The sequence below is a fragment of the Delphinus delphis genome, chromosome 3 (assembly GCF_949987515.2).
Source record: "Delphinus delphis chromosome 3, mDelDel1.2, whole genome shotgun sequence".
Taxonomy (NCBI): Eukaryota; Metazoa; Chordata; class Mammalia; order Artiodactyla; family Delphinidae; genus Delphinus; species Delphinus delphis.
In genome coordinates this window covers 48,756,559-48,778,073 of record NC_082685.1, presented here as the reverse complement: position 1 = coordinate 48,778,073, position 21,515 = coordinate 48,756,559, and the positions used below count along the sequence as shown (strand labels likewise).

The 21,515-nt window shown below is 38.8% G+C and overlaps 1 protein-coding gene across 2 annotated transcripts in view; it reads right to left on the bottom strand.

Annotated features, from left to right (window-relative positions):
• The window catches only part of HTR4 (5-hydroxytryptamine receptor 4), a 182,161-nt gene that overhangs the window by 62,532 nt on the left and 98,114 nt on the right, over nt 1–21,515 (bottom strand). For both annotated transcript variants that reach the window (XM_060008588.1, XM_060008587.1), the window contains exons 3-4: nt 15,652–15,777; nt 14,174–14,374 (exon numbers count right to left, since the gene is read on the bottom strand). In XM_060008588.1, the coding sequence (XP_059864571.1) occupies nt 14,174–14,374; nt 15,652–15,777 (327 nt within the window). The remainder of the gene's footprint in view (nt 1–14,173; nt 14,375–15,651; nt 15,778–21,515) is intronic.

The window sequence follows — 21,515 nt, the reverse complement described above, 5'->3', positions numbered from 1 at the left end:
GTAATGATAGTAAAGATATCCAAAATCTTGGAAATAGAATGGAGAAAATACAAGAAACGTTTAACAAGGACCTAGAAGAACTAAAGAGCAAACAAACAATGATGAACAAAACAATAAATGAAATTAAAAATTCTCTAGAAGGAATCAATAGCGGAATAACTGAGACAGAAGAACAGATAAGTGACCTGGAAGATAAAACAGTGGCAATAGCTACCGCAGAGCAGAATAAAGAAAAAAGAATGAAAAGAATTCAGGAAAGTCTCAGAGACCTCTGGGACAACATTAAATGCACCAACATTTGAATTATAGGGGTCCCAGAAGAAGAAGAGAAAAAGAAAGGGACTGAGAAAATATTTGAAGAAATTATAGTTAAAAACTTCCCTAATATGGGGGAAAGGAAATAGTCAACCAAGTCCAGGAAGTGCAGAGAGTCCCATACAGGATAAATCCAAGGAGAAGCATGCCAAGACACATATTAATCAAACTATCAAAAATTAAATACAAAGAAAAAATATTAAAAGCAGCAAGGGAAAAATAACAAATAGCATACAAGGGAATCCCCATAAGGTTAACAGCTGATCTTTCAGCAGAAACTCTGCAAGCCAGAAGGGAGTGGCAGGACATATTTAAAGTGATGAAAGGGAAAAGTCTACAACCAAGTTTATTCTACTCAGCAAGGGTCTCCTTCAGATTCGATGGAGAAATTAAAACCTTTACAGACAAGCAAAAGCTAAGCAAATTCAGCACCATCAAACCAGGTTTACAACAAATGGTAAATGAACTTCTCTAGGCAAGAAACACAAGGGAAGGAAAAGACCTACAATAACAAACCCAAAGCAATTAAGAAAATGTGAATAGGAACATACATATTGATAACTATCTTAAATGTAAATGGATTAAATGCTCTAACCAAATGATATATACTGGCTGAATGGATACAAACACAAGACCCATATATATGCTGTCTACAAGAAACCCAACTCAGACCTAGGGACACATATAGACTGAAAGTGAAGGGGATGGAAAAAGATATTCCATGCAAATGGAAATCAAAAGAAAGCTAGAGTAGCAATTCTCATATCACACAAAATACACTTTTTAAAATAAAGACTATTACAAGAGACAAAGAAGAACACTACAGAATGATCAAGGGATCAATCCAAGAAGAAGAAGATATAACAACTGTAAACATTTATGCACCCAACATAGGAGCACTTCAATTCATAAGGCAAATGCTAACATCCATAAAAGGGGAAATCGACAGAAACACAATCATAGTAGATGACTTTAACACCCCACTTTAACCAATGGATAGACTATCCAAAATAAAAATAAATAAGGAAACACAAGCTTTAAATGATACATTAAACAAGATGGACATGTAGGACATTCTGTCCAAAAACAACAGAATATACTTTCTTCTCAAGTGCTCATGGAATTCTCTAGGACAGATCATATCTTGGGTCACAAATCAAGCCTTGGTAAACATAAGAAACTTGAAATCATATCAACTATCTTTTCCGACCACAACGCTATGAGACTAGATATCAATTACAGGAAAAAGTCTGTAAAAAATACAAACACGTGGAGGCTAAATAATACACTAATAACCAAGAGAACACTGAAGAAATCAAAAAATACCTAGAAACAAATGACAATGAATACCCGATGACCCAAAACTTATGGAATGCAGCAAAAGCAATTCCATTGTATTGTTTATAGCAATACGATCCTACCTCAAGAAACAAGAAACATCTCAAATAAACAACCTAACCTTACACCTAAAGCAATTAGAGAAAGAAGAACAAAAAAAACCCAAAGATAGCAGAAGGAAAGAAACCATAAAGATCAGATCAGAAATAAATGTAAAAGAAATGAAGGAAATGATAGCAACAATCAATAAAACTAAAAGCTGGTTCTTTAAGAAGATAAACAAAATTGATAAACTATTAGCCAGACTCATCAAGAAAAAAAGGGAGAAGACTCAAATCAATTGAATTAGAAATGATAAAGGAGAAGTAACAACTGACACTGCAGAAATACAAAGGATCATGAGAGATTATTACAAGCAACTATATGCCAATAAAATGGAAAACCTGGAAGAAATGTACAAATTCTTAGAAAAGCACAACCTTCCAAGACTGAACCAGGAAGAAATAGAAAATATAAACAGACCAATCACAAGCACTGAAATTGAAACTGTGATTAAAAATCTTCCAAGAAACAAAAGCCCAGGACCAGATGGCTTCACAGGCAAATTCTATCAAACATTTAGAGAAGAGCTAAAACCTATCATTCTCAAGCTCTTCCAAAATATAGCAGAGGGAGGAACACTCCCAAACTCATTCTACGAGGCCACCATCACCCTGATACCAAAACCAGACAAAGATGTGACAAAAAAAAGAAAACTATACGCCAATATCAATGATGAACATAGATGCAAAAATCCTCAACAGAGATACTAGCAAATATAAGCCAACAGCACATTAAAAGGATCATACACCATGATCAAGTGGGGTTTATTCCAGGAATGCAAGGATTCTTCAATGTATGCAAATCAATCAATGTGATAAACCATATTAACAAATTGAAGGAGAAAAACCATATGATCATCTCAATTGATGCAGAAAAGGCTTTCGACAAATTTCAACACCCATTTATGAGAAAAACCCTCCAGAAAGTAGGCATAGAGGGAAGTTACCTCAACATAATAAAGGCCATATATGAAAACCCTACAGCCAACATCGTTCTCAACAGTGAAAAACGGAAAGCATTTCCTCTAAGATCAGGAAAAAGACAAGGTTGTCCACTCTCACCGCTATTATTCAACACAGTTTTGGAAGCTCTAGCCACGGCAATCAGAGAAGATAAAGAAATAAAAGGAACCCAAATTGGAAAAGAAGAAGTTAAGCTGTCACTGTTTGAGAATCTGTCACTGTTAGAGAATCTGAAAGATGTTACCAGAAAACTACTAGAGCTAATCAATGAATTTGGTAAAGTAGCAGGATACAAAATTAATGCACAGAAATCTCTTGCATTCCTATACACTAATGATGAAAAATCTGAAAGAGAAATTAAGGAAACACTCCCATTTACCACTGCAACAAAAAGAATAAAATACCTAGGAATAAACCTACCTAAGGAGACAAAAGACCTGTATGCAGAAAACTAAAAGACACTGATGAAAGAAATTAAAGATGATACAAACAGATGGAGAGATATACCATGTTCTTGGATTGGAAGAATCAACATTGTGAAAATGACTGTACTACCCAAAGCAATCTATAGATTCAATGCAGTCCCTGTCAAACTACCAATGGCATTTTTCAGAGAACTAGAAGAAAAAATTTCACAATTTGTATGAAACACAAAAGACCCTGAATAGCCAAAACAATCTTGAGAAAGAAAAATGGAGCTGGAGGAATCAGGCTCCCTGTCTTCAGACTATACTACAAAGGTACAGTAATCAAGACAGTATGGTACTGGCACAAAAACAGAAATACAGATCAATGGAACAGGATAGAAAGCCCAGAGATAAACCCACACACCTATGGTCACCTTATCTTTGATAAAGGAGGCAAGAATATATAGTGGAGAAAAGAAAGCCTCTTCAATAAGTGGTGGTGAGAAAACTGGACAGCTACATGTAAAAGAATGAAATTAGAACACTCCCTAATACCATACACAAAATTAAACTCAAAACGGATTAAAGACCTAAATGTAAGGCCAGACACCATCAAACTCTTAGAGTAAAACATAGGTAGAACACTCTATGACATAAATCACAGCAAGATCCTTTTTGACCCACCTCCTAGAGAAATGGAAATAAAAACAAAAATAAACAAATGGGACCTAATGAAACTTCAAAGCTTTTGCACAGCAAAGGAAACCATAAACAAGACCAAAAGACAACCCTCAGAACGGGAAAAAATATTTGCAAATGAAGCAGCTGACAAAGTATTAATCTCCAAAACATACAAGCAACTCATGCAGCTCAATATCAAAAAAGCAAACAACCCAATCCAATAATGGGCAGAAGACCTAAATAGACATTTCTCCAAAGAAGATATACAGATTGCCAACAAACACATGAAAGAATGCTCAACATCATTAATCATTAGAGAAATGAAAATCAAAACTACAATGAGGTATCATCTCACACAGGTCAGAATGGCCATCATCAAAAGATCTACAAACAATAAATGCTGGAGTGGGTGTGGAGAAAAGGGAACCATCTTGCACTGTAGGTGGGAATGTAAATTGATACAGCCACTATGGAGAACAGTATGGAAGTTCCTTAAAAATCTACAAATAGAACTACCATATGACTCAGCAATCCCACTACTGGGCCTATACCCTGAGAAAACCATAATTCAAAAAGAGTCATGTACCAAAATGTTCATTGCAGCTCTATTTACAATAGCCAGGACATGGAAGCAACCTAAGTGTCCATCGACAGATGAATGGATAAAGAAGATGTGGCACATACATACAATGGAATATTACTCAGCCATAAAGAGAAACGAAATTGAGTTATTTGTATGTAGTGAGGTGGATGGACCTAGAGTCTGTCATACAGAGTAAAGTAAGTCAGAAAGAGAAAAACAAATACTGTATGCTAACACATATATATGGAATCTGAAAAAAAAAATGGTTCTGAAGAACCTAGGGGCAGGACAGGAATAAAGACGTAGAGAATGGACTTGAGGACACGGGGAGGGAGAAGGGTAAGCTGGGACGAAGTGAGAGAGTGGCATGGACATATATACACTACCAAATGTAAAATAGATAGCTAGTGGGAAGCAGCTGCATAGCACAGGGAGATCAGCTCGGTGCTTTGTGAACACTTAGAGGGGTGGGATAGGGAGGGTGGGAGGGGGGAGACGCAAGAGGGAAGAGATATGGGGATATATGTATATGTACAACTGATTCACTTTCTTATAAAGCAGAAACTAACACACCATTGTAAAGCAATTATACTCCAATAAAGATGTTAAATAAGAAAAAAAAAAAAAAAGGATGGCCACTTCTCTCATCCAGAGGTAAGGCATCTGCCCCCTTCCCACAGGGCTGCCCTGTGACTTGTTTGACCAACAGAGTACATTGGAAGTGTTGTATGCCAGTCCGAGGCCCAACTGTTAAGAGGACCCTTGGTTTCTCAGAGCCAGGAGCTGTCACATAAAAAATCTAGCATGCATCAACATGAGATCATGAATAGGGACCAAAGGGGAGAGACTCCCTTCTGTCAGAGATATGGATTGGTTCTCCATCTCTGTCCTGGTTTTTTTGTTTTTGGGGGGGTTTTTGTTGGCCATGCCACGTGACTTGCAGGATCTTAGTTCCCCAACCAGGGAGTGAACCCAGGCCCCAGCTGTGAAAGAGCCAAGTCCTAACCACTGGACTGCCAGGGAACTCCATCCTCGTTTTTTATAGTACCTTGGAGATATCTGTGACATAGCATTTTTCTAACTGTAATAATTATCCACTTCCTTCTCTGCTACAATTACTACTATTCCTAATATACACACCACCTATTTTTTGAGAACATATTCTGTGTCAGAAGTATATTCTACATTATATCTAATTCCTACAGCAACTCTGCAAGGCAACATTCAACATCCACATTTTAAATATAAGGAAACTGAGGCCCAGAGAATTTAATCCATTTACCCAACATCACACAGCCAGGATATGGTAAAACTGGGACTTAAACCTACATTTGCCAAAGTCCATGCCGTAGTAATGCTGACAAAAAGCAAGGCTAGACAGAAGTAACCCTATCTAGGAAGAGGAAGGAAAGTATGCAGTGCCCTTTAAGCTTTTTTAGCTGAGGACACAAGAAAAAAGACATATTTAAAGATTAACCTGATAGATAAGATAATACACAGGAATAATAACTAAGAAGCTACTGCAATAATCCGAAATGGGATGAAAAAATGTATAAAGAGGAGGAAGATGGGTTTGAAAGATATTTATGAAAATATAGCTATGACTTGGCATTCAGCTGGTCATGGTAAATAAATTAAAGATGTCCTCAGAGAATTACCTTTAAATGACTAAAAGTTGACTAATAAATGCACCTTTGATGTACAAAGTGGAAAAGGATATCTGTTTACAATGGAAATTTCCATTCTGAGCACACTGGGTTTGAGAAGACAGAAAGATGCTTAAGGCAAGATGTCGAACAGGCAGCTAGCTGTTCAACAGAGGCAGAGGACCCAGCATGGGACAAGACTGCAGGAGAGATGAGGGCAGGCAAGCAAAGCCACAGGATGGGTGAGGTCTCCAAAAAAGAGAAGGGAGATACCCAGGGCTGGAAGGCTGAGGGTCTAACCTTGAAGGACACTCAGCTATGCAAATAGGAAGAAAAAGACAAGTATCAGTGTCTAGGAAGGCACCCACAAGAGTCACCAGGAATTTGCATTGGGAAAGGGAAACAATAATGGAATAATAACTGTAGTTAACATTTATTGAATGCTTACTAGTTGCCACATACTAGTTTACGTTCTTTGCATATAATCAGTAATTTAGTCTTCACAAACTCCAAATGGAATATACTATAATTAATACAATTTTGCCGATGAGAAGATTAAACTCAGAGAATTTCAATGACTTCCTTAAGATCATACAGTTGGTAACTGGTCAATCTGGGATCGAATCCAGGAAACCTAGCACCCCAGGCCTCGTTCTTATATATCTATATATCAAGATTTCTAAAAGGGGAGAAAAGCTAACACTAAAGTCATATCAAACCACAAGTCACATCTGAGAGCATTCTATGCTCAGCTAAACATGCCTGGAGCAGCTACAGGGGATCTGTAAGAAGAACACAGAAACAGATGAGATAAAGGCTGACTCTCAAGGAGCTGGTAGTCTAGGGTGAGACAGATAAATAAACCAATTATTAAAATGAGTGATAACTGCTATGTTAATATTTAACATTCTATGGGAGCTCAGAGAAAGAAATAACAAATTTTCTTTGGGAATGAAGCTCAGCCAGTTAGTGGAGAAGGTGAGTATTGAAGAAGGGTGGATGGTTCACCAGGAAAAGAAAAGAAACTCAAGATACAGGTGCAACATGGAATTACGAGGAAACACACCATACTCAGGAAATGATAACAGACCACTCATGGGTGGGAGTAGAGATACGAAAGACAAAGACTGAGGATAATTCTGGGAAAAGGACTGAAAGATAAGCTAAGAATTTAGCCTATATTTGATAATGTGAAACTGAAAAACCTCTGGGGCTTTGCACATGCTGATGTCTAGAACTGTCGCTCCCCATACCTCACCCTCTCCCCCTTCACCTACTGGCATCTACATCATCTACAGATCCCAGCTTCAGCATCACTTCTTCTGAAAGCTTTCCCTGCACTGGAGGTCACATGCTCCAACAACTTCCTTGACTTCCCCTTATTCTATTTCAATGACCACCAATTTTACTATAATTACCTATTCACTATCTGTATTCTCCACTAGACTAAAATCTCTGTGATTCAGAGCTTTTCTGATTGTTCACCACTGCACCTCCAGTGCTCTACTCACCTTGTGGCAATTAGTAAGCACTCAATAAGTATTTGATGAAATTAATATAAAAATGAGATTTCATATCCTCTAGCATGAAACTCAACAAATATTATTATTACATACAAAGCATGAACCTCAAAGAGTATGTGAGAAGGGGAAACTTATAATCCCCACTCCTTGCAGAAATGTATTTCAATCCTATTGGGAAAACAAATGTAATTGTGTGACACAAGTTCACAGTGACAGACACTTTTCATTTATACATTGCAAAATTGAGTTATGCTCCAGGGAGATCGTTAAGAAATGCAGGCACACTTATCTCCAGCACAGGATGAAATATGCAATCTTTAAGTCAGAATTGTATGTTTTACTGTACAAGCAAAATTGTTTTAAAAGAAAATCTGTGACTGAGAAACTGTTGGAGGATTTTTGCAGATAAAACACATCAAATTCCTGGGCTGCCAAGCGGAAGGGTGACAATTCAGATGGACATATCAAAGAGAAAATCTTGCAATGCTATAGATGATGGTACCCTCAATGAAGTGAAATAGCTTTTTTTAAAGGGAACTATATTTGAGCCAAATGCAGGGCAAAATACAGCATGATCAGAGAAAGAGGATAGGAATGGTTAAAAGTCTGAGAAGTATGGCATATGAAGCCAGTGGAAGGATCTAGCAATATGTGGCATAATATAAAGAAGACTTGGGGATGACACACCTCTGTCATGTTGTAGAGGCTCCATAAAGATACCTGTAAGTCCTTTGGTCAGCTTAAGAGAAGTTGATATCTGCTATCCTTGTCTGCCCAACATCCCTCTTTCCAGAAGGAAATGCCATTTTCCTGCAACATATGCTTCTGGTAAAGCTGGCAGTCACAGTGCCTCACCTCTGACCAGCAACCTGATGTGTCATCCCCACCCCACGATGGTTAGTCATGAGGAGAGTGTCTGACTCAAGCAAAGCCAACCAAAGTTCTTCAATGAGAAATAGCATTTGTTTCTCTTCTTTGGACTCATGAGTTAAGGATGGTTTAAGACACATGTTTGCCTATAGCTGTTTTTCTGAACACAGCCTGAGAATGAATCCAACAACAAAACAGCATAGGGACAAAGAGACAGATATAAATATGGGTACAGACATAGAGAAATAGAGACAGAGAGGGAGACACAGAGAGAAAGAGAAGGAAAGAAGGAGACAAAAAGGAGAGGGAGACAGAGACACAGTGAGAGAGCTAGACTAGATGATAATGTTCAAGCCCTGCAGAGCCATGTCTGAAGCCTGACTTTTCAGCTATGAACCAATCAGTTTATTTTCTGTTACATGATGCTGAAAAAGACCTCAGTAATACATCATCCGAGAAGCAAGTTGGTAAAAACACTATACTCAGGCAATTCATTAGGATATATACAGAGAAAGCCGTCTTCAAAGTCTTATTTAATAAACCCATTTGAATAAACTAAAAACATGTTCATAACAAGTCTGCTTATTGTATGTGAAATGATTGGGATTTAGAGGGGGGTACTATTTACAGTTGTTAACTCTCTAGGGTGTACAGCGGTGGAAGTGGAGAGGAAGAAATGGGGACATTTTTACATTTTTACTTGTGAAATAACTTTTTTTTTTTTTTACAATGCTCAGGTATTATTATTATGATTTTTTAAAAACTGTGATGATTATAAAAGATCTTGCCGGAATAGATCAAACACAAGGTCATGAACTGGGGTGGGGTGATCAAAGATGACGGTGAGGGTCCTCGCGAGGAAGAATCTGCCAACAGGAGATGGTGAAGGCTCCCTTGGGGGTAGATCCTAGGGCATTTTGTGAGGAGGCAGAGAGAACTCACTGGTCAGAAAGATGTCCATGCTCCCCACCTTGTTCTGACCTCAGAGGGAACTTCTAACACTAAAGTCAGAATGTTCTCAGCGATTTGAGGAATGTGCTGTCCCAGGAGCACTTTCAGCTAAAAGGCTATTGTGGACATGCTTACATTCAAGAAGTATTAACTTCTAGTAAAGAGAAAACTGAATACATATTTCAGAAATTAGTAAAAATGAAGGCTCCCAACAAAAATCCAAACGACCATCCAGCCTAGCCAACACTACCCCCTACTGTGCCCATATAACCATTGTTAATAGTTTGGTACAATTTCATTCCTACTCTCTCTCACACTCACTCATTCATGTACACCCAGATACAAACATCTATATATTTACTTTATAAAAGTGGAATTAGGGCTTCCCTGGTAGCACAGTGGTTGAGAGTCCGCCTACCAATGCAGGGGACACGGGTTCGTGCCCCGGTCTGGGAAGATCCCACATGCCACGGAGCGGCTGGGCCCGTGAGCCATGGCCGCTGAGCCTGTGCATCTGGAGCCTGTGCTCCACAACGGGAGAGGCCACAGCGGTGAGAGGCCCGCATACCGCAAAAAAAAAAAAAAAAAAAGTGGAATTATTCTAAACATTAAAGTCTGAAACTTGCTTTTCTTCCCCACATAATAAACCAGTGATATATTTCTAGGACAACACATGAGCTATTTCTCATGGTTTTTAATGGCTGCATTATGTTCCGCTTAAAAACCAGTACTCTGTTACAAATACTTGGTTGGTTTTAATTTTCACAGTAACTTCAGATTTAAAATAATCAACTGTATGTAAAGCTTTAATGCAGTTTTTGACCTCACGTGACCCATACTATATGATGCATGTATTTAAATCATATTTTGGAAAATACTTCTAATGAGTCAATAAACTTTCATTAATAGGTTTCGATTCTCAAAGCACCAGGAAGCACAGTGGATAGAAGATGGTGGTTGGAGAAATGCATTCAATAATATATTAATGAAGTCTTGCATTTTACTTTGATACAGAAGTCTGCCATCTGGGTGGAATTAGGAATCAAGGTGAGCATTCTTGCTCGAGAGGCACTACCCTATATCAGTCACCCCCAAAGACTGAGGGCAGCTTTAGAGAGAAGGACAAGATACCTTGCTAGGAGTCACTTGGCGAGCAGCAACATCACACCTCTCTGAGACATTCACTCTGTACTTCAGGCTGTCTCATGGCAGCCCAATTGTCATGCTGGGAGGAATACAGCAAAATAGAAGCTAGATGTAAATAAATCATACTCTTTCAGGCTAAAATGTCCTGTAACATCCAGAGTGAACCTTCTACCTCAATGAGAATGTCACTCTTGGGACAGGAAATGATGGGAGATAAATGGCAAGTTTCCAAGACTCCCAGAAGAAAACAAAACCATTTGACTCCATTTAACTTACAGTATTAGAATTTTGATGTCCACTATCAGAGAAGGAAATGGAATTATTGGCAGAACTATTAAAAAAAGAGAATGTGCTGAACGGTCCATTTGTTCAATGGTGTTTACAAAATACCTAAGTCAGTGTTTATGTAATTACTAGTAAACTATCAATCTCCCAATTAAAAGGTAAATTCTGTGAGGGGAGGAGCCTTGTCCTTATTCATGTCCTTGATCTTTTTCCCATTGGGGGAGATAGAGACATTTAAGAAAAAATTAAAGAAAAATCAATTGTGGTTTTAATCACAATTGCACTAAGTTTTCAAAGGAGAAGGATGGTTTTGATTGGCTCAGAGAGGACTTCTGCAAGGAAGAGAGGATTGAGCTAAAATGTGAAAGACATTCAAGAGAGGAGGGAGCAAAGGAGCTTTCTGGGCAGAGGGATGAGCCAAGGCTGAAGTGGCTGAGCACAGAGCACTGGAAAAAGAGAAAAAATGTCGAGTGAAGCTGGTGAAGGGCATGAAGGGCATGACGTGGGGATGGGAACATAGACAGGAAATAGATGGTGCAAAACCCTACAGGTCAAGGAATTTGGTCTTATCCTCGATGCAATGAACAGCCATTGAAGGGTTTTAAGCAAAGGAACTACGGGATAAGAGCTGCAGTATTAAAAGATCACTGAGATCTTGTAAGTATCAAGCGGATTAGCAGGGATAAAATAGAGGATAAATTAGTGGGGATAAAATGGGAGATTGTTGCAGCGACATACAAGAGATGATATTAGTTTGCACTAGGATGACAGAAATGGGAAGAAATAGACTAGGATCTGTGCAGGAAGGAAAATCAGTAGGACTTGTCATTATTTAAATGTAGGGGATAAGGGAAGACCGTGTCTAGAGTAACTACCTGGTTTCTGGATGTGGCAGCTGCTGGAAAAGCCACGCATTGAGCAGGAGGTCCAAGTTTGGTAAGAAAGATCATGAGTTGTATGGATAGTTACAAGAAACTGGAACTAACACCCACTAACATGGAGGGCTGCACCAAGCTGGGCCAATGCTATGCCTTAAATGGATCATCTAACTTCACCCTAACTGCCATCTGATAAAATAGGTGCTACTGCCCGCATTTTCAGAGGTAAGAAAACCGAGGCTCAGCAAGGCTTAGTAACTTATCACCATTCTCAGAGCTAAAAACTGGCTGAGCTGGGATCTGAACCTGGATTACCTCTGTTCTAAAGCTGATGGTTCTTAATTACCAGCCCATACTGCTTCATGACAACTGAGGCCTACTCAGGGAAAATTTCATGGTTTCAAAAGGTGATAGTCAACCTGGAACTCTGAAGCCAAACCTTCCTAGGAAACCTTCAATTCTTCTCTCAAGGCTGCCCAGAGAAAACCATCCACATCAGGAAGATGATTCTACGTTTTCCCCCATTCTTCACTGCCCACCCACTCAGGCTTTTTGCCCAAACCTCAAGGTTACCTCCAGGTGCCCTGAGCTACTCAACTTTGCCTTCTCCAAGTTCCTATAATACTTTTAGTCTCACCACTTATTTTGGCAACGATCACATGCAGGCTACCCTGCAGGATGTCCATATATTTTCTGCTTCCTCACATTTTATTTTTTCTAATGTGAACTTTTTTTACAGTATATACTGACTGTCTTAAAAAGTCTTTCACGCACTGAAATCAGATTGTTGCAAATAAGCTAATAAACACAAATTTCAAATTGTGACACTATGGTTCTGCCTGCCAACCAACAGTTCTGTTTTACCCATGTTACCCTCTCTAGTTGTAGAGTGGAATCTCATTATACATTGCATTTAAATTATGTACATTCATCTATACGTTCTTGGCAGAGCAAGAGAGAGAGAACATGTACAATTTAAATAGATCAGGCCATTACGCATGCCATTCTAATCAATAAGCACCTGTTCCATAAAATGGGAGATGAATTTGCTGTTCCCTCAGCTGGTTTCAGTCCCTAAGGATCTTTCACAGCATGAGTAATTACCTGGGAAAACTCTGATTTTAGTGTATAAAGGTACATTTTTTGTTTTATTTAAAAAAATGTTTATATCTTTATTGGAGTATAATTGCTTTACAATGTTGTATTAGTTTCTGCTGTACAACAAAGTGAATCAGCTACACATATACATATGTCCCCATATCCCCTCCCTCTTGAGCCTCCCTCCCACTCTCCCTATCCCACCCCTCTAGGTTGTCACAAAGCATCAAGTTGATCCCCCTGTGCTATGCAGCAGCTTCCCACTAGCTATCCATTATACATTTGGTAGTGTATATATGTCAGTGCTACTGTCTCACTTCGTCCCAGTTTCCCCTTCCCCCCCACCTCTTCCCCTTCCTCAAGTCTGTTCTCTACGTCTGCATCTTTATTCCTGCCCTGCCACTAGGTTCATCAGTAAAAGGTATATATTTTAGGTATAGCACAATCTCTAATTTTAAGTCAACTATTCTTCCTATTCCTCTAATAAAGAAACAGTGACCTATCCCAAGACTAGGTGGAAAGCTGGGTCTTCTGGACTAATCAAGAGACAGTAAGAGATTGTCCCTGGCAATTCTGCTAACATGAGATATTTCACACCACACTTTCTTTTGGGAACTACCCTTAAGATATGACTACAGTGATGGCAGCATATGTTAGTGTAATAGTATGACTTTTCAACTGCATTCTGACTTTATTATTGAATATAAATAAGCAGGAATTGGAAAATGAAAAGTGCTGATACAAATGGTAAACATGCACCTCCAACAAATGAGGCAAAGATAGAAATCTTTAGGCCTCCTGAAGTCAAATGTGAAGAAGAAGAACACATTTATGCAACAAGAATGAAATGCTAGCTTGGGTCCAAAAAGCAAACAATTATTTGGGATTTTATAATCACCTTTGACTTTCTGGAAAAGAGGCTCCCCGGTCACAGGCACAAACCTAAATATGCACACAAAATGATGATACAGACACATTTTCAGAAGGTCATGTTCAAACAGAATACTCTCATTCTGAACCACCCTGCTGCCTACTGGGCAGAGAGATTAATTCTTGCTTCTCAGCATCCTCAGAATTTTCTTCGTGCCATCAGTATACAACTTAGGGCTCTATCTGTGGGAAACATGATTGCAGCTTAGACTGTAAGCTCCTTGCAGGCAGGTTCTTGGCCTTACTAATCTCTACGTCTGCAGCACCTTAGAGAATGCCTGACTAAAAAGGGTGCTCTGCTAAAGCTGGAGAGTGAATGAATACGTGAATAGCCAGATTTACCTCTCTGAGATTCATTTCCTCTAATGAATTAGGGAAGAAAGAAAGACACAGCCCAATAGCCATCCGGCTGTTGTCTCCAGCACGGAGCTCCACTACGCAAATGGCTCTGGCCTTACCTATCCAGAGAAATACAGCACAGGTGAAAAATCGATGCCGTTGTGAGCAGGACATCTAGAGATGTCCGGACGAGGCAAAACATCTCCCCATAAATCCAGACGTCTTGAACCAGCTCAATGGCACCAAAGGGCATCACCAGCACTGACACCAGCAGATCCGCAAAGGCAAGAGACACAATGAAATAATTGGTTTTTATTTTCCTGTGGGTGAAAAAGTATAAGGGAGGAAGCAGTGGGAAGGATGAAGGAAGGAGGTTAGGGGGAAAGGAGTAGGAGAGAAAAGAGGGGGGAAAGGAAGCAAAGAAAGAAGGAAAGAAGGGAGGGAAGAAAAGGAAAGAAAAGTCAGATGTGCAACATATTCTGTGAGATTCAGTTTCCCCTTCTGTCACATGCGTGGTCCAGTCACTTCAGACTTCTCCAGACCCCTTTGCACCAGAAGCCCTCTCTTGCCCTCCCCTGTGACCACAATGGCCTGACTTGAGCCCCCGATGCACAGAGTCCCTGAGTCTCAAGGGTTTTTACAGGGTGCTCTCTCTCCCCACCGTTGGCCTAGCTACACTCCATCTACCCTTTAGGCCTCGGTTTAGTCATTCTCAGAACACCCTCCCAAGGGGCCCCCTTAAAAAAAAGTGTCAAATTCCACCGTCTTCCACTCTTTGACTACCATGTGCCTCACATTTGCCACACTTGTTAGAATTTAGTTTTTACACTTTCTTGATTAGAACATGTCTTGCTTAAAGAGGAAGCAGCAGATGAGATAGGACTGCATCTTTTATCCCCCTTTACGGCTTGGTGGCTCTTAATCTAGCCTGCACACTAGAATCACCTAGTAAATTTTTCTAAGTATTGATGCCCAGGTCTCACCCCAGATCAATTAGTCCAGGGACTCTGTGTGATTAACCCACTTACCCACCCCCAAGTTTGCCAGATAAAATATAGGGCGCCCAATTAAATTTGAATTTCAGATAAACAACGAATAATTTTCTAATATATCACAAATATTGCATGGGACATACTCAGGCCACATACTAGTAATTTTAAAAGGGTCTTCAAGTGATTCTAAATGCAGCCAAGGATGAAGCAGAAAGAGAAGAAGACCCATGTTTAAATCCTAGATCAACTACTAGTCATCTACCCTTTCTCTGAACCAATTAATAAAGTGGGGAGGTTAGATTAGATGTGCTCTCAGCAATTATATATAGAGTGATCACAACTATTACAGAAAAAACAACATAGGAAACAGAGGAAAAAAGACAGGATAGAAATTCACTTATGTGCTTGTACTACTGGTTATGTTAGAACTATGGGATTATACGTGATTTTTTTCCATGCTCTATTTTCCAAACATCATTCCCATGAATCTTTTTCCCTTCATAATTACAAATTATAATGGAAATTATAAATTCAGACCTCAGTTTTCCAGGGACAGCCCAGAACTCCACCCAGGTTTCCTCATGAGGTTGCCTCACGTGACTCACCTGAGCTGCCTGTCCCTGCACACAGCCACCATCACCAGCAGGTTCCCCAAGACTGCCATCAGGATAACGGCCGACAGAAATGTGAGCAGCACAACTTTCTCCACTGTCCCGAAACCCTCCTTGGAACTGGAAGACACACAAACACAAAGAATTGAAGGAAACTCTGAGACACAGGAAAGAAAATTAGTCTTTTCCTCATTCATCTTCAGGAAGGTAACTTCACTATCAAAGCTGCAACACACATATATTGTGCACCTAATATATGCCAATGTCTGCACTTGTCACTTTACATGTTATCCTGGTTAACTCCTACATAATGAGGAGGCTCAGAGAGGTGGATTAACTATCTTGAGATTGCACAGTGATTCTCCATCAGGGAACTTGAGGCTTTCCTTCAGAGCACTGACCTCAGCTTGTGCTCAGAAATGTTTTTTGGTTGATTCTTGTTTGGCACACCTACTCAGCTAGGTTGTAAGCTCCATGGGGCAGGGACACCGTCTGTTTTATCCACTGACAAATTCAATTTCAATGTATCATTCATATTTATCGAATGCAGGAAAGATGACTTTGAATGAGTGAATGACAGTAACTTGAACCACTGTGTGAATACAAGGACCACCCTGTTTTCAGTACCGCATCCCAGCCCACGCAGAAGCTGCTGTGTGCATGTGGGCTGTCCAAGGAGTAGGTCATGGCTGAAGGCTGTTCTTATATGGCTGACCTGGACAAACTGATCCCGTATTCTGCAAAACCCATTGGAAAGACAGCAGACAATCAATAAACTCAGGGACTCCTTTCACTGCCCTGAACTACATTTCTTTTGGTGCCCAATATAACAGTTCAAATTTGTGTTCTTGTAAATTTCAGCAACTGATTTGATTCTATAAACCCTGCCCTCCTACTGTCAACTCAGCATTTTGTCTTACTAACTTGGAAGTGAGTGTCCCCTATCAATAAAAGCATAATGAATGCAGGTTATTCAGAAGCTACAGGAAAAGTTTCATTTTTAATAGAGTTAGTAAAATGTTCTTTTTAAATGAAGTTTCAAAGGATCTTAAAACTCTTAGACCCAAACGCACATTTCAATACAGAGAAACTAAGGCCCAGAGAGGGAAACTGAGTTGTCAGAGCATATTAGTGGCTAGTCTGGGAGAAGCTGCTTGTTCTGTAGGCCACCACTAGGAACACAGGTCCCACTGAACCAAGAAAGATCTGTCTTTACTGAGCTCTTCTGACTGAAAACCAAGATGGCTGCTGGTCCCAAATCGCAGCAGCCCATGAAGTCTGGGCTCTGGCTTTGTCCAAAACTTTTTCCATTAGGCCTAGCATGGAAGACAAGGTGACAACTGGAATAAGGAGTCAGAAAGTTCCACTCTGCTCACAAGTGGTTTTATTGCTTCACTTAAGTCCTTATGACTAGGGTTCAGATGAAAAGAAATTTGAGGTACGTCCATCTAAATCACCCTTCCACACCTAAATTCCAACTATCGACAGTACGGAAAATGGACAAGTAAGATTTAACTCAATGAGGAAAAAGAATTCAGTAGCATGCTTTGGCTATCCAAAACTATTTTGATTTTAGGCCATGTTAATTGAGGTAAAGTATCTAATAAAGGAGGTGATAATGCTCTTTTCCTTGTCCTTCTCAGAGGCTCCGATTCAGAGCCCCTCTGAAACTTGTTCCCCCCTCAAGGTCTCTACACTTGTGCCTTCTTCCTGGAATGCTTCTTCTCAATATTCAGGTCTCAGATTAAAATTAACTCCCATTTAATGTGCCACAGCCAACAAACATTTTTCATTTTCTTTATAACATTTATTGTTATCTGAAATTACTTCTGTTATTGTCTGTGCCCTACCCCCACAGACTCACTTTTGGTTATCTTTTTCACCACAATTCCCAGCACCTGGCACGGTGTCTAATCTACAGCATGTGTAGTGTAAAGGTGGATGCAGTATATAGGAAGTGCACAATTACTTGCTGAGTGAAAGACACTGTGTTCATAATGGTGAGGTTTATTCTTCAATGTCTTTGAAGGCTGCAGGCTGCAGGTATAGAAAAGCTTTTACCTAGACAAGAGAAGACCCAAGGATGAGACATAAAAGCTATTTTTAACTATCTGAGGACAGTCCTTTGAAATAAGAGTAGATTTATGCATTCATTCATTCATTCCACAATACTTTGTTGTTGTTTATTTTTTTGCTGCGTTTAACATACAACTCTTAACTGTATAAGAGTTACATATTATAAAGAAAACTTCTTAAAGCAAAATATACCCTCTTTGCTAAAACAGCTAATTAACCAAGAGACGATGCTTTAAGTATATAGAATATTCTCTTTAAAACATGCTTTAAAAATTATTTATATGTTTATGATAAATTTTCCTTAGAAAATTTTGTTAAAATAAATAGGAAAAAAATTAAAGGGGTTCTCTGAATGCTTCATTATTAAATAACCCCAAAGTTTTTTTTTTGAATTTTATTTTATTTATTTTCTTATACAGCAGGTTCTTATTAGTCATCCATTTTGTACACATCAGTGTATACATGTCAATACCAATCTCCCAATTCATCACAGCACCCCCCACCACCCCACCACTTCCCCCCTTGGTGTCTATACATTTGTTCTCTACATCTGTGTCTCACTTTCTGCCCTGTAAACCAGTTCACCTGTACCATTTTTCTAGGTTCCACATACATGCGTTAATATACGATATTTGTTTTTCTCTTTCTGACTTACTTCACTCTGTATGACAGTCTCTAGATCCATCCACATCTCAACAAATGACCCAATTTTGTTCCTTTTTATGGCTGAGTAATATTCCATTGTATATATGTGCCACATCTTCTTTATCGATTTGTCTGTCGATAGGCATTTAGCTTGCTTCCATGACCTGGCTATTGTAAATAGTGCCACAATGAACACTGGGGTGCATGTGTCTTTTTGAATTATGGTTTTCTCTGGTTATATGCCCAGTCGTGGGATTGCTGGGTCATATGGTAATTCTATTTTTAGTTTTTTAAGGACCCTCCATACTGTTCTCCATAGTGGCTGTATCAATTTACATTCCCACCAATAAGGCAAGAGGGTTCCCTTTTCTCCACACCCTCTGCAGCATTTATTATTTCTAGATTTCTTGATGATGGCCATTCTGACTGGTGTGAGATGATATCTCATTGTAGTTTTCATTTGCATTTCTCTAATGATTAATGATGTTGAGCATTCTTTCATGTGTTTGTTGGCAACCTGTATATCTTCTTTGGAGAAATGTCTATTTAGGTCTTCTGCCCATTTTTGGATTGGGTTGTTTGTTTTTTCAATATTGAGCTGCATGAGCTGTTTATATATTTTGGAGATTAATCCTTTGTCCATTGATTTGTTTGTAAATATTTTCTCCCATTCTGAGGGTGTCTTTTCATCTTGTTTATGGTTTCCTTTACTGTGCAAAAGCCTTTAAGTTTCATTGGGTTCCATTTGTTTATTTTTGTTTTTATTTCCATTACTCTAGGAGGTGGATCAAAAAAGATCTTGCTGTGATTTATGTCAAAGAGTGTTCTTCCTATCTTTTCCTCTAAGAGTTTTGTAGTGTCCGGTCTTACAGTTAGGTCTCTAATCCATTTTGAGTTGGTTTTTGTGTATGGTGTTAGGGAGTGTTCTAATTTCATTCTTTTACATGTAGCTGTCCAGTTTTCCCAGCACCACTTATTGAAGAGACTGTCTTTTCTCCATTGTATATCCTTGCCTCCTTTGTCATAGATTAGTTGACCATAGATGCGTGGGTTTATCTCTGGGCTTTCTATCTTGTTCCATTGATCTATGTTTCTGTTTTTGTGCCAGAACCATACTGTCTTGATTACCGTAGCTTTGTACTGTAGTCTGAAGTCATGGAGTCTGACTCCTCCAGCTCCATTTTTTTCCCTCAAGACTGCTTCAGCTATTTGGGATCTTTTGTGTATCCATACACATTTTAAGATTTTTTGTTCTAGTTCCGTAGAAAATGCCATTGGTAATTTCATAGGGATTGCACTGAATCTGTAGATTGCTTTGGGTAGTACAGTCATTTTCAGAATATTGATTCTTCCAATACAAGTACATGATATATCTCTCCATCTGTTGGTATCATCTTTAATTTCTTTCATCAGTGTCTTATAGTTTTCTGCATACAGGTCTCTTGTCTCCCTAGGTAGGTTTATTCCTAGGTATTTTATTCTTTTTGTTGCAGTGGTAAATGCGAGTGTTTCCTTAATTTCTCTTTCAGATTTTTCATCATTAGTGTATAGGAATGCAAGAGGTTTCTGTGCATTAATTTTGTATCCTGTAACTTTACCAAATTCATTGATTAGCTTTAGTATCTCTATGTATAGTATCATGTCATCTGCAAACAGTGACAGCTTAACTTCTTCTTTTCCAATTTGGATTCCTTTTATTTCTTTTTCTTCTCTGACTGCCATGGCTAGGACTTCCAAAACTATGCTGAATAATAGCGGTGAGAGTAGACATCCGTGTCTTGCTCCTGATCTTAGAGGAAATGCTTTCAGTTTTTCACCATTGAGAATGATGTTTACTGTGGGTCTGTCGTATATGGCCTTTATTATGTTGAGGTAGGTTCCCTCTATGCCCACTTTCTGGAGAGTTTTTATCATAAATAGGTGTTGAATTTTGTCAAAAGCTTTTTCTGCATCTATTGAGATGATCGAACATATGGTTTTATCCTTCAATTTGTTAATATGTTGTATCACATTGATTGATTTGCATATACTGAAGGATCCTTGCATCCCTGGGATAAATCCCACTTGATCATGGTGTATGGTCCTTTTAATGTGTTGTTGGATTCTGTTTGCTGGTATTTTGTTGAGGAGTTTTGCATCTATATTCATCAGTGATATTGGTCTATAAGTTTTTTTTTTTGTAGTATCTTTTTCTGGTTTTGGTATCAGGGTGATGGTGGCCTCATAGAATGAGTTTGGGAGTGTTCCTTCCTCTGCAACTTTTTGGAAGAGTTTGAGAAGGATGGGTGTTAGCTCTTCTCTAAATGTTTGATAGAATTCACCTGTGAAGCCATCTGGTCCTGGATCTTTGTTTGTTGGAAGATTTTTAATCACCGTTTTAATTCCATTACTTGTGATTTGTCTGTTCATATTTTCTATTTCTTCCTGGTTCAGTCTTGGAAGGTTATACCTTTCTAAGAATTTGTCCATTTCTTCCAGGTTGTCCATGTTATTGGCATAGAGTTGCTTGTAGTAGTCTCTTAGGATGCTTTGTATTTCTGCGGTGTCTGTTGCAACTTCTCCTTTTTCATTTCTAATTTTATTGGTTTGAGTCCTCTCCCTCTTTTTCTTTTTCTTGATGAGTCTGGCTAACAGTTTATAAATTTTATTTATCTTCTCAAAGAACCAGCTTTTAATTTTATTATCTTTGCTATTGTTTTCTTTGTTTCTATTTCATTTATTTCTGCTCTGATCTTTATGATTTATTTCCTTCTGCTAACTTTGGGTTTTGTTTGTTTGTTCTTCTTTCTCTAGTTCCTTTAGGTGTAAGGTTAGATAGTTTATTTGAGATTTTTCTTGTTTCTTGAGGTAGGCTTTTAGAACTGCTTTTGCTGCATCCCATAGGTTTTGGATCGTCGTGTTTTCATTGTCATTTGTCTCTAGGTACTTTCTGATTTCCTCTTTGATTTTGTCAGTGACCTCTTGGTTATTTAGCAATGTATTGTTTAGCCTCCATGTGTTTGTGTTTTTTACGGTTTTTTTCCCTGTAATTCATTTCTAATATCATAGTGTGTGGTCAGAAAAGATGCTTGATATGTCAATTTTCTTAAACTTACTGAGGCTTGATTTGTGACCCAAGATATGATCTATCCCGGAGA